Below are 17,613 nucleotides of genomic sequence, written 5' to 3' on the forward strand. Positions count from 1 at the left end.
AGGATCATATTTGTTTTCTCTTTGAATTTTTGAAATTTGCTTTCTTAGAGTAAATCAGTTTTTCTTCTTGGTGAAAATTAATTTCAGTTCTTTTCTGTTTTATTTTCCATGAAAGTATCGGCAAGACAAGGCAACATTTTGTCACATTCTCAGGTTTTAGCAGAACAGTATTTTGGCAGATGACTGTATAGTTGATATCTCCATTAGGATATTATTTTTCTGTTGTGCCAGTTTTGTGTCATTAACTTTATTTAACCTGGTCTTACAGACTATCATTTATGAACACTCTTAAGGAAACAATATAAAATGGTTATCATCTACATGAATCATCTATCATCCACCCATCTATCTATCCATCATCTCATCCATCCATTATCCTCATGCTCACAACTTTCAGTGATTAATTGTATAAAAAGGAGGCCATTCTGGGACCATACTTTTAAATTTCCAGTTTCCACATTGGTATATAATTTCTCTGCTCTTCAGTTTTTTAGGCTGTAAAATGGTTGTACTAGGTGTAGATAGGATCCTTTCAGCCATAGAATTGCACGTTTTCCACTCATTTTTCTTTCTCCACCGTCTGTTTCATCTGGACAAAGTATATAGTGCTTCCAGACTGTCTTCCATTCAGATTGGGTCATTCTCAATCCTCTTTCTGATTACTGATTGTGAACTACTAGACACTAAATATGCATCTGTTTTTGCCATTCATGCTCTTCTTCAAAGTGTCTGCTTTTAATTATCTGAGCAATTTTCTTTACCTTCAAATTTTAACTTAAATTCTTTTACATTTGTTGTATAGTACTCCATTTCCCAGAGTTTGTTCTGTGGAACACTAGCCATGTGAAACGTTAGGGTATGCCGTGTGATAGAAACAACAGCAGCAGCAACAACAACAGCAACAAATGATAGGGGTTCTGAGATCAAAAATGTCTAGAAAGTAGTGGGTTAAATGACATAAAACTTTTGTAGGACTTCCAAGTGCCTTCAAATGGCTAGTTTATATCGAGAATTTAAATGCTAAGTTAATTTATAAGCTATAAAGAAAAATAAAATGAATGCACTTATATCTAAAATTATTTCAACATCCAGCCCTCTTTTGAAGGCCATCCTAAAGGATTAACATTCAGCTTTGGAAATTGTAAGTACCTCCACATATTTCTGCACACTCAAATCAGTTTACAAGGAGTCTTGATTAGGGTAGTGAACCTACTTTCCAAGATGGTATTCCTTGACACTGCCAGAAGTCCATTATTCCAGTAATGTTAGCCAAGAGTAAAAAAAAAAAACCAAAATTCATGAATATAATTTATATAAACAGCTATTCACTCTCTACATCCTTTTTTTCTTTTCCAAAGTTCAAACACCCAGAAGGGATTAAAACCACTGAATTCTTTCAAATCCTTCAAGTTTTCTATGTATAGTTTCAAAGTCACCAGAGATGCACGTCAGGTTTCTTTTAGGTATTATCTGTTGTTCATTCTCTTTTCACTCAGCAAAAATAGGGAGCAGTTGGCAAACTGTCAGATCTCAGGTGCCTACATTGAAATTGCAATAACCAACTCCATAGCATTTTCTGCTTGTTATGGGGGAGCTCCAGTGGTTCTGAGATTTTTTTTTCTTCTTCTTGTTTCCCTTTATTCACTCCCTTGCATTCAGTAATTTACCAGCCTCTTAAAAGTGATCCTAATTCTCCAGAATTAAAATTCTTTAGAAGTCTCTCTCCCTTCCCTGCTTTCTTCTCAATTATTTCCAACATCCTACAAGAATCTTTTATACTATTGAGAAATCAGAGTATAAGCAGCAGTTATTGTCCCACAGCTTACTTTCTTCCTATACAGGACATCTAAGTTCCTGTCTCATATAACTGATGACTGCCTTAAGCCCTTCCTCTGTAGCGATCCCATCTAATCTCAGTTTGAAACATCTTTGCATTACTTATTTCCAAAAGTATTTCTGACCCTCCTCTTTCCCGAACTCTGGGCTCAAATATTCAACTATAGCTGTTATTTCTAAGTTGAATGTCTAGAAGCATCTCAAACTCAACATGGTCAAAGCAGAAATCTTATTTCTCCCCAAACTTGCTTCCTCCTTGTCTTCTCGGTCTCAGGCATCAGCACTACCATTTGGCTAATTGCTCAGAAATTTAGGAGCCTTTCACAACTCTCCTGTTCTCTCACTCCCCATAAACCTCTGATTCATCAACAAGACCTTCAGTTCTGCCTCCAAATTAGATCTTGCATCTTTACATTTTTTAGTATCTCTACTACGACCAGAGTCGTCCAAGCCATAAATGTCTCTAGACTGAACAACAGCTAATATCCTACCTGGTGTCTCTGCTTTGACTCTTTTCTCTTACAGAGGCAGAGAGTGATTTTTTAAAAATGCTAATTAAATCGTATCACTCCCCCACTTTAAAATCTTCAAGTGGTTGGACAGTGCACTGAGAATAGAATGAAAGGGTCTTTCAAGGGTCTTTCAAGACCCTTTGTGATCTGGCTTCCACCAGCTCTCCGACCTCATCTCAGGCACTTGCCCCTCTGTTCCTGTGCCTTGAAAATGCCAAGTACATTCCTATGTTAGTTCTTTGCACTAGCTGTTTCCTATGCCTAGAGTGTAATTCCCCCAGATCTTCTTAAGGCTGGCCCTTTTCTTTCATCCATGTTTTGGCTCAAATATAAAGTCAGTGAAAACTTCTCTCATCTTTAGTTCAAAACTTCTCTCATCTTTAGTTCAAAGTTGTGCTTTTTCCACCATCCCCCTCCACAAGTCACTCATTACTATTGTATTATTGTTATTCACTGCAATTATGATTATCAGAAATAATCTTATCGTTTTCCTTTTTTTCATTTTAATATGATCTGTTATGGTAGGAACCTTGTCTGTCCTCGCAACTGCACACCTGGTGCCAGTAGTGCCTGGCACAAAGAAGGCCTGAATAGATCATTGCTGTATCTACAGAACACGAATGTCTTCATTTCTCCTGAATCTCAAGCTTTTTGTAAGGCCCTTGTATACTGACCAGCAAACTTTTTTTTTCTCGTGATAGGAAATTGTGGGAAAATTGACTTATTCCAACTTTTCTGACATTAAAAAAAAAACCCTCAGAGAATTCCAAAGGGCATTCATTGCATTAAGAATAATTCCACTATTCTCCTAGCTTAGCTGAATCTGGTACATTAAGGAAATTACACTTTACCATGGATGAAGCGAATCACTTTTTAAGTAAGTTAGGACGGAAACTGCCAACACACATGTAGACCTTCTCAGACCATCAAATCCAGAGAGAAAATCAGGTCTCTTCTAGAGCAGTGAATGACACAATGTTTTGGGGGACATTCAAGACTCCATTACTGACCCTGGGAACGAGGCTCAAAGAGAAAATCACCTTGCAATGTCATGTCCTGGGTCAGAAACAGAGGTCAAGACATAAATAAACAAATATTATAAACAAACAAAAAATGCAACTGAGTGCAAAATAAAATATGCATATTCGTTTGCCTGTGTGTGTGTGTATGTGTGTGTGTGTGCTTGTGCTGTATAAGGGGAAGGACTAGGTAAGTGGAGAAGTGAGCTACATAATTTACCTGGCCCACTGCAAAAAAAAAAAATTATTACGCATTCCAAGATGGTGACAGGCAGCAGATCGAGGCCCTGTGCACCCACCTGCACAGTTACACACCCTGCGCAGTGTGTGAAGCACGCCCCGGTGGGGGAAGATTAGAGTTCATCTCCAAACACCCCCCCATCTCCCCACCCCCGCCAAAACTACAACAACAAAGGCAACAAGAAACAGCTATCAAAACTAAAGCAGATGGTGTCCAACTTTGACGGTGGCGCTAGTGATGGCGGTGGCGGCTGAGAGCATCACTCCTAAAAAGCAGACTTTAGAGTGATGGCAAAGGAAAGAAAACGGTTTCTGAGGCTCCCGAAGTAGAAACGTCAGACACAAAGAATAAGGTAAAGGGAAAGAGGCCACATCAGACCTTCCTCCTTTCTTTATATAGACAATGCCTTCTCTTTCAAAATCCTGATTTCAGTGACTTGTGTTTGGTCTGGTGCCTTGGTAGCTGCGGTGGAGCGTGTGGGATTGGGGATCAGGGTGTGTCAGAGTCAAAAAAGGTAGAGACAGGTTTAAATACATTTCCGTGGATTGGCTTCCTACCCTGTTTGGCAACAAACCCAAGGGCTCCTAAAAGGAGCAGGGATGTACGTGGGTTTCCAAGGACCCTCTATTTTCATCCTCCCTCGACACTCCGAAGGTAAGACCCACGGAGAACCGCAGGGCTGGGCATTCTTGGGTCCAGCACAGGTCACCTCACTGGTAGAAGTGCGTAGTCCTCGGACATTTGTAAGAGGTGGCGGGGACAATGGGGACCGTGAAGCTCGCGGTCCGGGGCAGCGGGTTGCAGGAGGTGCGCCCCGTCCCCTCCGTCGGCAGTCGGGAAGCCGGGCCAGCGGAGAGCGGAGTCCGGGAGGGGAAGGTCGGACCACGCCCGCGGAGGCGGCCCCGGGCCCTGCCGCTCGGTCCTGCTCCGGCCTCGGGAGGCTTAGGCCCCAGGAACCTCGGGCGGAGGGGGCGGCGACCGGGAACCCTGCGGCCACTGCGGCCGCACGGCCGCGGCTCTTGCGGCTCCGGTGCCTGCCGGGTGGTGGCTCCGCAGTGCCCGCCCCCAGCTCCCCTTCCCCGCCCCTCGCGCCCCCTTCCCCGCCCCCGCCCGGCGCCCTGGCCTCGCTGACCCGCCGCCCCGTCCCTCCGCGCGCGCCGCGGCTGCTGCTCCTCCGCGCGGCGGCGCCTCACCCGCGCGCCGCCCGCGCTCCCGGCGGCGCAATCCTCCCGCCTCGGCCATTTTCCCTCCACCCCCTCCCCTCCTGATCCTCATCCCCTCGCCCTCCCCCCGCGCGGGGACTTTTCCGGAAAGTTTTTATTTTCCGCCTCGACTCTTGAAGAAAGAAGCTCCCGGCTCGGCGGCAGCAAAACTTTTCAGCTGTCCGGACCCGCGGCCCTCGGTGCGCCCGGCCGAGCGATGAGCGCCCCTCCGGTCCTGCGGCCGCCCAGCCCGCTGCTGCCCGTGGCGGCGGCGGCGGCGGCGGCCGCGCTGGTCCCGGGGTCGGGGCCGGGGCCCGCGCCGTTCCTGGCTCCCGTCACGGCCCCGGCGGGGGGCATCTCGTTCCATCTGCAGATCGGTCTGAGCCGCGAGCCGGTGCTGCTGCTGCAGGACTCGTCCGGGGACTACAGCCTGGCGCACGTCCGCGAGATGGCTTGCTCCATCGTCGACCAGAAGGTAAGGCGCCGCGCGGCTCCGAGCCCGGCGCCTCCCAGCCGCTCAGGGGGCGCTGCCAGCCCGGCCGCCCCCTCGCCGCGCCAACTTTCCGGCTCCGGGGCCTCGGCCGGGAGCCAGTCTCGCCGGCGCGCTGGAAGGGTCTGGCACCCGCCGAGGTTGGACGCCCGCATCCGAGGCACTGCGCTCCCTGTTGTCCAGTTCTCCCCTTGCCCCATCCTCTTATATTCCCGATATCTCTAGGGTCTGCATCCTCCTCCTCACCCATTCCCATCCCTTTCAGGACATTCCCAGGTATCTTGCTCTTTTCGGGTCGCGCCTCTCCCTTCCCCTTAAGACTTCCCGGCTCTCCCCTCTCTTCCTTCTGCACCCTGGACCAGCACATTCCTGGCGCCGGAATCCTCCTTCGTGCACTAGAGTTCCCCCGGGGACACGCTCAGCACGATTTCAGCACCCCTCCCCTCCCCTTCAGGCCCCTCTCCCAGCTCAGATTGATGCTGAGGAGTTCCTGGAATGATCTGGAGAGGAGGAATTTCTCACCTGTCAAATAAGCTTTGAAGAGAGAATGATTGACTCGGCCAGCTGTGAAAACAACTGACCAGACCACGACTACCCACTTCCTTGTGGTCTTTTATTCCCAACCTTATGTGAACATGGGAGCAAATTTTTCAACGATAAATCTGAAAGTTGCAGTCTTCTTGATTTTGATTCCCAGGGTACCGATAGTGGAGCGTTGAAGCTGGGACACAGATATGTAGATGGTAGGGGTACTGTCCAGGAGCACCCGAGGCTGGCTGTGCCCTTAAGTTTGAGGCTGTGGGACTCTGGACAGCGGCCACCAAAGGCAGGGTTGAAAAAGGGCCATTATCCTGGACCAGGCCACCCGAAGAGGAGACCTAGCCCGCCCACCAATGTGTATAGTGCAATTCTGAATTTCAGGTTGTGTCGGTAGCCATCCAGAGGGATGTTGCATGGAAGGGGGTGATAAGAGTATAAAGGAAAGGGGGCCATGGCGCCAGTCTTCTTAGTATAAACAGCAAGTGTTTAGGGGTGGAGACAGAGGTCTCTAAAGGTGCTGAATTTCAACCCCTGGAGGATTGACTAGTACTTACGTTATAAAGATCACTTGAATAATCATGAAAGCTTTCTTTAAACTATTTGGAACAGAATTTGCTAAACCTGCCTGTTGCAAATTGTGGCACTGAGCCCAGGAATATTAGGAAAAGCCCCAGGGAAAAAATCACTAATCTAAAAGTTGTGAAAGTTCTGGAGGCCAGACTAAGGTAACAGCGAGTGCCAGGAATTTTTGTTTATTGAACGTAGTGACATTTTGTAATGCATGTTACTCTTAATTTTTTGCAACTTCCACAAAAATTAGACAAATTTTGTCTAATTCTGCTACAAGCCATATCATATGACTTATCATCAGTATCGTGGAGTGTCTGTTGCAGGTGAAAAGGAGCATTTCCTAGCCACTGAAAGCCTTCCCTTAATGGCAGTTGTAGTCTACAACAATTTTCACTGGGGTGCAATCCAGTTAATTAAAGGACAATACTGAATAAGCATATAAGCAAGGTAAATTAAAATTTCTTTAAAAAGCTAATGTAATTGTATAGAATTTTAATTGAAAGCGAGTGATAGAGTTACAGGTAATATTAAGTTAATATAGACAGACTGTTTTGACCAGCTTTAACACACACACACGCACATACATGTACACACACCTTGATGGAGTTTAGGATGGGGAGAAACATGTATGGTTCAAGAGGTTTATGACTGGAAATTGATTAGAGAGTGAATTCTTATCTCAGTAGCTACCAAGAGGGGTGTTATATGGAGGGGGTGATATGCGTGCAGAGGAGAGAGGCAGCAAGCACCTGTGGAACACAGTGGACCTGAGGGTAGTGGCTAGGATATTTAGAGAAAGTAAAACTGTGAAAAGGCCTTGCAACTAAGATGAACTCAGATTACTAGGAGTCTCTGTAATCGTCCACATACAGATATCAAACCAAGGACATCTGAAAGATGGATTTGCTGTGTGGAATATGTTTTAGAATGCCAAGAATTTTATGGCAGAAGGAAAATTGGAGTTCATGAGCTAATGGAGTCCTGAGCCAAAGCTCTTGGGGAGAGACCTGGAGAAATACTGGAAAAGGAAAATCATCAGCCCTGGTGACTGAGTTATAGGGGGAACCCCTTCCTTCTATATTTACTCTAGTAGTTCTGTCCCGAAGAGTTTGAAACATTTGACTACTTGGGATAGCCAGAATAAAGATCTCACTTACACTTTTTTTTAAGGTTATGGCAAAGGGAGAGTTAGATTTAGAGATGTGGATTTGACAGTTATTTGTGTACAGGATACTGTAAGTAAGTATTTACTGGATTGTGGGTCTAAATAGGAAAATTTTCATCTATTTATCTGTCTTCTGTCATCTATCTTGCGATACAATTATGGCCCCAACAAGATTAAGAGGGCTGAGTATCCATCACAGGATAGCAGAGATCACTTTGTTTTGTGACAGTAGAAATGGAGGAGGGGTCAATGTGTAGTTAAGGAAGTAGGAGGAGGTCCTTTGTTCCTCATTTCAGGTTCTCTTGAAGTACTTTTTCAAGATACTAACTCTGAGGAAGGATGACAGGAGAGAAAAAGAGAGAGAGGAAGGGAGAGAGGGAAGGAAATGTATGTTTTAGGAGAGTGCTGGGAGTTTGAAGTCATTTATAATTTACTATGTAGAATGGAGTCATGTTGAACTCACAGCAGAATTCTCCAGATTTTCTGAGCCCTCCACATTCACTGTGTTACAGCGTGTTAAGAGGGTTTTCATATGATATGTTTGAGAGTTTCCTAAATGCTAACAGAGATCAGACTAGCTTAAATCTTTGGAAGTATTAGCTGACAGTTCAGTTTATATCAGCAACATCCATGGGACATTTTCTGTGGGATGAGCGCTTGAGGTGTATAGAGCTAAATAAGAGAAGTCCTGTCCCTGAGAAACAATCTTTAAGTGATTATTGCTATTATTTAGAATTCAGAGTATAGTTTTCTTTTTAATTATATAGGTTTGAAAAGTGGTAGACATATGATTGTACTTGAAAATTTTTGATGGCAATTGATCAAAAATATTCTTATTTTAAGATAACTGTACCCCAGATATGTACTGAATTATATAGCTAAAGAATTTAAAAAATTTTTTAAATTATTTTTTAAGTTTAATTTTTACTTTATATTGTAGTATAGTTGATTTACAATATTGTTAGTTTCATGTATATAGAAAAGTGATTCAGTTATTTTAAAAAATATTTTAGTTTAGATGAAAAATCTAGTGTTCCATTTCTGTATATAACAATTTATGAATGTAGAGATAGAACTAATTCCTTCTTTTTTTAAATACTAGCTTAAGGTTTTATTTATATTATGCTTATTTCTTTACTTTGCAAGCGTGTAACCTTGAAGGCTGGTTGTATGTAAAGACATGTATCATGTTAGTGTACATGATTATTATTTTCTGGAGGGTAAAAAAGAAATAACAACAGTAGTTGACTTCACTTTGAAACACTGTTACTTTCTACTATCAAAAGAACCTTGAATATATAGACTAAGAAGGAATTGTTTTCAAATAAGGAACAGTATTCCAAAGGAAGAATTACTTTAGTTTCATAGTACATCATCTGTGTGTCTACACACACACACACACACACACACACACACACACACACGTTTTTAAAACAAGCAGTATTAATTTGGGGTTGTGGGATGCAATTAATATGACCATCCATTCATTTTGCCTGTTATCTTATTAGAAAGACGACTCATATTTCCCTTTTTTTTTTTTTTTCCCCCGGTACGCGGGCCTCTCACTGTTGTGGCCTCTCCCGTTGCGGAGCACAGGCTCCGGACGCGCAGGCTCAGTGGCCATGGCTCACGGGACTAGCCGCTCCGCTGCATGTGGGATCTTCCCATACCGGGGCACGAACCCGTGTCCCGTGCATTGGCAGGCAGACTCTCAACCACTGTGCCACCAGGGAAGCCCCATATTTCCCTTTTGAATTTACTTAAATGGAGTAATAGCATCTGTAAGACTCCTGGCATAGTTGTTTATCTGACCAAAGAAACTAAGGAGTGAGATTTTATAGACGATAGCTCACTAAAGGAATAACAAAGGTTAGTGCCTTGGTTTGAGAGCAACTGTGCTCTGCTTATAGTTGTTTTGCTTTCTTTTTTTTTTTTTTAAACAAGATGTTGGGAGTAGGAGTTTATTAATTAATTAATTTATTTTTGCTGTGTTGGGTCTTCATTTCTGTATGAGGGCTTTCTCTAGTTGTGGCAAGCGGGGGCCACTCTTCATCGCGGTGCGCGGGCCTCTCACTATTGCGGCCTCTCTTCTTGCGGAGCACAGGCTCCAGACGCACAGGCTCAGTAGTTGTGGCTCACGGGCCTAGTTGCTCTGCGGCATGTGGGATCTTCCCAGACCAGGGCTCGAACCCATGTCCCCTGCATTAGCAGGCAGATTCTCAACCACTGAGCCACCAGGGAAGCCCCTGTTTTGCTTTCTTAATTGTAAATTGTTTTTCTAACACTTGTAGCGTCACTTTAATTTTTATTGTTAATTTTAGCTATTCTACTTCTACACAGATTGAGGAAACTGGAAGTAAATAGCTGCTTGATGAGGCCAGCATATGTGGACTAACAAAATCCTTTAAGCTAATAGGTGTTTGGGTCTTAGGTATATTTTTTTATATATATTTTATATTTGTCACCATTGTATGTTTATTGATTTCTGATTTAATGATGAAGTATAGAATGTATCAGTTCATTAAGCGATTCTTAAAGTAATATAATGCTTTAATACTGTATATCTAAAATTTTGTTTTCAAGATTAGTTAATAATAGGATTATATTTTGATATACAAGTAATGCCTATGTAATATATATCTAATATATACATACATCTGTAGTATATTATCTAAATATCTGTGTTTTGAAGCATAATTTCGAAAGCCTAATTACTCATAGCCTCCCGATGCTGAAGTATTGTTTCATATTTTGCATTGTAGGCTGCAAAACGTGGGGCCTTGTTATATATCTCATAATCCAAAAGAGAAACTCTGCTTTATGATTTTTCTATCAATACACAGAAATAAAAACCTTTTCTTATCGGTGTATACTGTTTAACAGTTTTCCCAAGGAAATACCATTTGAGTAAGCCTTCCAGACTTAGGGCTGGGAAGAATTGGACAAATATGTGAATTACTTTAGACCTTTAGATTCAGGATTAAGATAAATTTGAAGGAATTTTCTGCAGCAACTATAGTGTGTGTGTATGTGAGAGTAGAGGTTGAAAGTAGGGAGTGGAGCTGGAAAACTATTAATGAAGTTTGAAAATTTGTCCCATACTTCATGACTGCATTGCTCTGTATCACCGGACCCCTGTCATAATTATTAAGGGAGATTTAAAACTTTATTTTGCCAATTATTATTACGTTTTTTTTTTTGACAAGATGATTGTATGTAGGTCTTCACTATTTTTGCATAAATGACTTTTTTTTTAACATCTTTATTGGAGTATAATTGCTTTACAATGTTGTGTTGGTTTCTGCTGTATAACAAAGTCAATCGGCTATATGTAGACATATATCCCTTTATCCCCTCCCTCTTGCACCTCCTTACCACCTTCCGCATAAATGACTTTTAATGACCTTACTAGTCAATACAAACAAATTTATAATCCTATGAAGGTATGGTTGTCACTTATCTAAGATTACTTTGAAGAATAAAGATAATATGTGTAAAGGATTAAATATACTGCCTGGTAGATAGGTGAATAATAAATAGGATTATTGATGTGTGAGGCTTTATGAATTAGCATACTGTTTTGTTAACAAAGAAATGTATATTCTATTATCTCATTCTTATTTCAATATAAAATTAAAATCGTATTAAAAAGCAATATAGCTGTATGGTCAAGGTAACTCTTTTTTTTTCTGCCCTGTATAATAGAGCAAATCTTAGGAGTAGCTGCATTTTGATACTGCCTCTGAAATTCAACCTCAGAATTCCTCAAGGAGTAATTTGATTATTGCTAAATGAAAAACACATATGTTGATGAAGTAAATCATCTTTTTATTGCATTTTATTATTTTTGACAAGAAGTTGATTTAATTGCTTTTCAGTTTCAAGTGGCATTCCAATGATATTTCAGTTGATAAAAAAAAAGGGACATAAAATAGGTAATTGTGCAACATTTGGCAACATAATGATTCTCAAACATGGTCCTCAGGACTGAAATCAAAAGTTCCTTTGCAGATCGACCCTTGATGTGAGGAGGAAGGCACTTGGAAATGGCTTACGGAGATCACATTTTGCTGCGGTGCTAGCATATAGAGCTTATTTGTTAAGCTGTTGCATCTGATGAACATCTAATATAACGTGGTTGGTTGTGCACACGCAGAAGTGTTATATTGGGATGAGAGGCAATTTTACTGGGAAACGATTGAGACAACAGTTTGGCTAAGGCAATCACAAGTCTTTTTCCAGATCTTGTCACTAACTACCACTTACCACTCATGGGAGTCCATGCTCCTTTAAGACAACAACAATCAGTAATTATTCATCCATCTTTTAAAGAAGAAAAATGGAATGGATAATTACATGAAACCTGTGTGTGTGTGTCTGTGTGTGTGTGTGGTGTGTGTGTGTTTGTATTAGATTGGAATCATTGAAGAAGCTCTCAAGCTGTAGTGAGAAACTAGTAGTATAATCAAGATAGCAAAGCCTGGACTCAGATTGGATTAGAAGTGAATAAAATGCAGTTCCATTGGAGCTGATCATAACATGAGAATTCTTTGTTTTATTTTTATATTTGTTTGTGTTGTTTCTGTGTGTTGAGGATAGCTAATGCTTTTGACCTCTGACCTCTGATAGTCACCTTGGTTCATCTGAAAGCTCTAAACCCAAATGTGAAAATAGAGGTTGAAAATATAGGGTGTGTTTAAAGATAGTGCTCATCTTTTAATTTCCCCAGTATTATTCTAGAGAGGTTTTGAAAATGAGATTTCAGTTTCTTAAATCTTTCCTTGGTGTTGGAATATGTTAGAACAGCAAGAAAAATAATGCATCAATTTTTCTCTTTCTTCTGATAGCGTTTAGATACAGAGAAAATGGTTATTTTGCTCACAGATATTAAAAATTCTTTTCACATTTTCTACAAGAATATGTGAAATTTCTCCCAGGAATTCCTCTGATACTGTCAAACAAATATTTTTGTACCATTAAAAATTGATAATGACAGCGCTGCTTGACGTTGCTCCTTGGCAGCAGAGAAACCCACATGATGCTGTTTCTTATTCTGTCTTTCTAGTCTCACAGAAAACAGATCATTAAATAAATAAAGCCTTTAATTACATGGCCACTGTGGCCATTATGGAATATCATACAATTTATATAGTTATAAAGGTGAGAGTTGGGATAAAAATCTCACATATTGAGACACAATTATGCTGGTCCAAATTTATAATTTCCTATATAGAAGTTTCTTCCAAAGTTGCAAAAAGGTTTATTTGGCTAAAGCTAGACAGTTGATACAGCAGCTAAGCAGTGTTGGCAAATATGAAGATTAGATTTTTAAATATGCAATCATGCACAAATTTTGTCCAACTTATTTTAGTGAAAAGAAAAAAAGTTATGTACCCTTCACTGCTTCACTGGATTTTATTCTGACTAGGCCACTGATTGATGAGGAATTTGTTGAATTTAGTCACAATTTCAAAAATTTCTGAATGCCTCTCTCCCTGTCCACAGCCACTTTTTTTTCACATATATGTTATGAAATGAATGAAAAGTATGAATGTGATAATGAAAATATGAGCCACAAGCAGCTGTGGCTTTCACCATTGTTAAAAGCAGAAAAGAGTTGAGGGGAATAGTGGGGACAAGAGGGGTGGCAGTTAAGCTTTGGTGATGGCTTTGAATCCATGGTGGCTGAGTAGACTTGAGTAGGCTACCGTGGGCGAGGCTGGTGGGATTTTGAGACTAGTGGCACCTTCGGGCAGTGAAGGAGAATAACAGCAAAGCTCTGACCTCTTATGGATTGAACTAGCAGGAATGGTCCCACCAAGTAAAGCCTGCATAGCAATCGGGAGAGGTATGGAAGTGGCTTTTTACAAACACAGTTGGTACTCTTGGGAGGTTTTCAGAGTGCCACAGACAAGAGGTTCAAAGAGCAACCCCACAAGGATTTGACTGTGAGAGTTTCAGGAGGAGCTTGTCCTGGGAGCCTTGGACCCTGCTCTACAAGGTTCTCGGGCCTCATGGTAACAGTGACCTGCAAAGGGGAGCCTACAGAGCAACACCTTCCTGTCAGTGACTCTGTGTGTCTGTCTGTGTCTTGGCGTATTTGCGTTTGTCGCGTCTGATTTTCCCAGTAGCCCTTTGTGATAGTCATTTTCTCTCCATTTTAAGGATGAGGGAGCTAAATAAGGGTCAGAGAGGTTAAATCGTTCACCCCAGATCACATAGCTGCTAAGTAAAAACCATCCAGTTCTTTCTTCCCTTCACTGTAGGTAACCCTAAGAACAAGGAGGGCTGGGAGGGCCATAGGTCTATATACAGAGTTTGGAATTATCAAATTGAGAGGGAGGGGAAATGTTAAACTCCCTTATGTTGGGTGAAATTTATTTAAAAACACTTCAGCTTTGACAGTGTGATATTATTTCTGTTAGTTTAAAGTATTCCTTAATCTGGAAGACTTCCCTTATGCCGGATTCACATCCCAGTTAGTGGTCAGCTGGAATTCTAACCACTTTGGAGGCTACCACTGCACGGCTTCTTTCATCTGTGACAAGATACCTACCCCAGGTATTGATAATTAGCATAAGGGACATTAAATGTGGACTCCCATTGGGGATATTAGGGCCGTTAGAGATATGTGATTGCCTAAAGTATTTTAGAGACATGCATCACCCTTGAGGAGTCATATGAACTGTAATGTATCTACTTGTTAATATGTTGGGTTTTATTAAAATAAATATCTGTGTGGCAAGATCTGGTTTGGTATTTGCTTTCAGCCAGTCGTCACCCATCTTTAAATTTCCAGACACCACTGTTATTTATCCAGAGAAGTTAATTACCTTATGTGATTAAATTTCCTGGGTTGGTTCACAACACTTCCTTCCAAGGAAATATGGACACAGAGGTGTTTTGGAAGAAGTGATTATGTTAAGAACGTGTATTGATTAGTGTGGCCCAAGACTAGTGTATGTAAAGAATTTTAGGTACCCGTGAACATCAGTGAATCATTTCTTCTTGAATAGTATATTGATTCTGAGCAGATTTTGAGAAAGTAATTTAGGGTCTTAAGAAAAGTGCCTGTCAGTGGTTGCTTTTCATTGGAGAAGTATTTGGGTTGCCTGTATGTATATGCTTAGGATTATGCTTTTCAAATATGTTTCCTATTTTTATAAATTTTATGTATTTGTTTGCTTATTTTTGGTCAATTATAAATTAGTCCCCACCCTAAGGTACACTTAGTCTCACTTGTGCATAATCCATTACAAGCCATGTGGAATTTTTCTTTCCACTTTAGTAGTGCTCACCAATCTGGATTGTGAATTGTCTTGTGTTCCTTTGCATTGTCTGTGTACAGGGCTAAGGCCAACACTTACCATGTAGACTAATTGTACTGTTTTTACAAAAACATAGTTGTATATATAGGTAGACATGATTTGATTTAAAGTATTATCATAACTCAGTTATATCCCAAGGGTTCCTGCCCTGAATGACCATTGGGAAGCCTATAGTAAAGTAGTTACTCAGCCCTAATAGATTAGAAAGGTACCTGAAATATTGCCTCTTTCTGATATATTTGGAACTTTGGAGCTTTAGTACAATGGACAGGTTACATAGAGAATTATCTTTTTTTTTTTTTTGCGGTACGCGGGCCTCTCACCGTCGTGGCCTCTCCCGTTGCGGAGCACAGACTCCAGACGCGCAGGCTCAGCGGCCATGGCTCACGGGCCCAGCCGCTCCGTGGCATGTGGGATCTTCCCGGACTGGGGCACAAACCCGCGTCCCCTGCATCGGCAGGCGGACTCTCAACCATTGCGCCACCAGGGAAGCCCCTGGGAATTATCTTTTGATATGACTCACTGATAGTCTCTTGGCTGACAGAAAGGGAGCAGAGCTGTCCAGCTGTACTAGAAATCTGAATTTACTAGATGTCTCCTAGTGGAGTACTTACTGTTCTTGTAAGCCTTATCTTCAGATAACCTGTCTTGAACTAGGAGGGCATGGCATCAGTTGTTGTTCGAGGAGTAGTGAGGTGGATCACTCATGCCTGGCTCTCTACCAACGATCAGTGCTGAGAAAAAATTGCATAGCTTTAGAGTGATCTCCAGACAGCAGGGTTCTGTGCCCTTCCCTTTGACACATGCGAATTCCATCTATTCATGTGGCATGAGCTCTTGTCACCTGGGATGTAGATTTTTAGAGTATTTAAATAAATCCTGTAGCTTGCATAGATTTGCAAAGAATGAAAGACTAGATATTGCATGATCTTTGCTTTTATTCAATTCTTTGGGAAGAATAGGGAGCAAAAGTGAACATAGAGTGAGGATGGACTAATTAGTAGTTAAATACAGTGACCAGATGCCCACTTGTCTGGGATAGTCCCAGTCATGTCTGTTTTCCAACAATTCTTTTTTTTTTTTTTTTTTTGCGGTACACGGGCCTCTCACTGTTGTGGCCTCTCCTGTTGGCGGAGCACAGGCTCCGGAGGTGCAGGCTCAGCGGCCATGGTTCACGGGCCCAGCCGCTCCGCGGCATGTGGGACCTTCCCGGACCAGGGCACAAACCCACGTCCCCTGCATTGGCAGGTGGACTCTCAACCACTGCGCCACCAGGGAAGCCCTCCAAGAATTCTTTTACGTTGTATGTTTACTGATAAAAAACTGTGGAATTTTAAGTTAAAAACAAACAACAATAAAACAAAAATCTTACTTAGGACAGACATTTTATTGCCTTTTGGCCAAATGTCCTTGTATATTTAAATATAAAAGCAAAACTTACACTTAGAATTTATTTCGTGGAGTCACCAGATTATTTATATTAACCATGTCACATTGAGTAATTTTTCTAAATGGAATCTTAAGCTAAAAACAAAATGAAAACCTTACTGTGATTAGAATATTATCCCGCTTGACCAAAAATTAATGTATAACTTAAAGATGAAGACAGTCAACATTTAGAATTGATTTCATAATCCAGTTAATTAGATCTGACTTTGAATATAGTATCTAAAGTAATTTGAGCTCTATTTTTTCCAACCAATCAATGTAAATCAAGATATTGTCATACTTATGTATGTTACTTGTTTCAAGCAGCAAATAATTGTACTTATTCTGGTAGTTCATACTACCCTTATTAATTCAAGTAAGTAAATAGAAAGGCCTGCCTTGAAGCTCCAGCACCCTTGGCAACCATCACAAAGGTAGAGTACACTGACTTACATGCAGAGGGATAACAATTGTCATAGTTTCAAGGTGTACTTTACTGTATTCTCTGGTCTGCAGAAAATATAATGCGGTTAGCCAAAAAGGAGAGAAATTACACACAAATATCCTTGATTACTTAGAAAACTTGTCTTATATTTAAAGAAAAATAAGGCAAATAAGAGAGATAATTTCTTTGGAAATTATATTGTCCCACAATAACAATGTGTAGGCTGTAGCTCATATTTTCTTAAGATGTTCACAGGCATAGCCTGGAAGAAGCAAATATATGAGTTATACCTGTTCTTCTGTGCTTGATTTCTATTGATTAATATACTGTTGAAGTAATATTAAGAATTTTAAATTCAGAAATTATAGTGTTGAAAATAATGCAAGTCAGTGGGGTCTAAAACCACTTGAAAAGGAACTTGATTTTGTATAATCATTTCTGTTTAGAATTTTCCCCACATGGAATATTATAATTTTATACTTCAATTAAATAATTGTTTTTCTTTTACTTTGAAAATTATAAAATTACCACATATAATAGGCTGAATAGTGACCCTCAAAGATGTCCACATCTTAATCCCTGGAACCTGCAAAGGGTACGGCAAAAGGGACTTCGCAGATGTGATTAAGAATTGTGAGTTGAGGAGAGTATCCTGGATTCACTGGGTGGGCCCAGTCCCATCATGTGAGCCCTTAAAAGTGGTGAATCTTCCAGGTTAGGTCAGACAGGTGAGACCGAAAAGCAGGAGAGATTACAAGTATGAGAGGGACTGGATCCCCTTTTGCTAACTTTGAAGATGGAAGAAATGGGCCAAGAGCCAAGGAATGCTGGGATCAC

At 41.2% G+C, this 17,613-nt stretch overlaps 1 protein-coding gene across 2 annotated transcripts in view; it reads left to right on the top strand.

Moving 5' to 3' along the window:
- The first annotated feature begins 5,027 nt into the window (after nt 1-5,027).
- Nucleotides 5,028-17,613, top strand: part of PRKD1 (protein kinase D1) — a 332,872-nt gene continuing 320,286 nt past the window's right edge. For both annotated transcript variants that reach the window (XM_065870973.1, XM_065870974.1), the window contains exon 1: nt 5,028-5,285. In XM_065870973.1, coding sequence (XP_065727045.1) covers nt 5,028-5,285 — 258 coding nt within the window. The remainder of the gene's footprint in view (nt 5,286-17,613) is intronic.

This window comes from Phocoena phocoena, chromosome 2 (genome assembly GCF_963924675.1).
Source record: "Phocoena phocoena chromosome 2, mPhoPho1.1, whole genome shotgun sequence".
Taxonomy (NCBI): domain Eukaryota; kingdom Metazoa; phylum Chordata; class Mammalia; order Artiodactyla; family Phocoenidae; genus Phocoena; species Phocoena phocoena.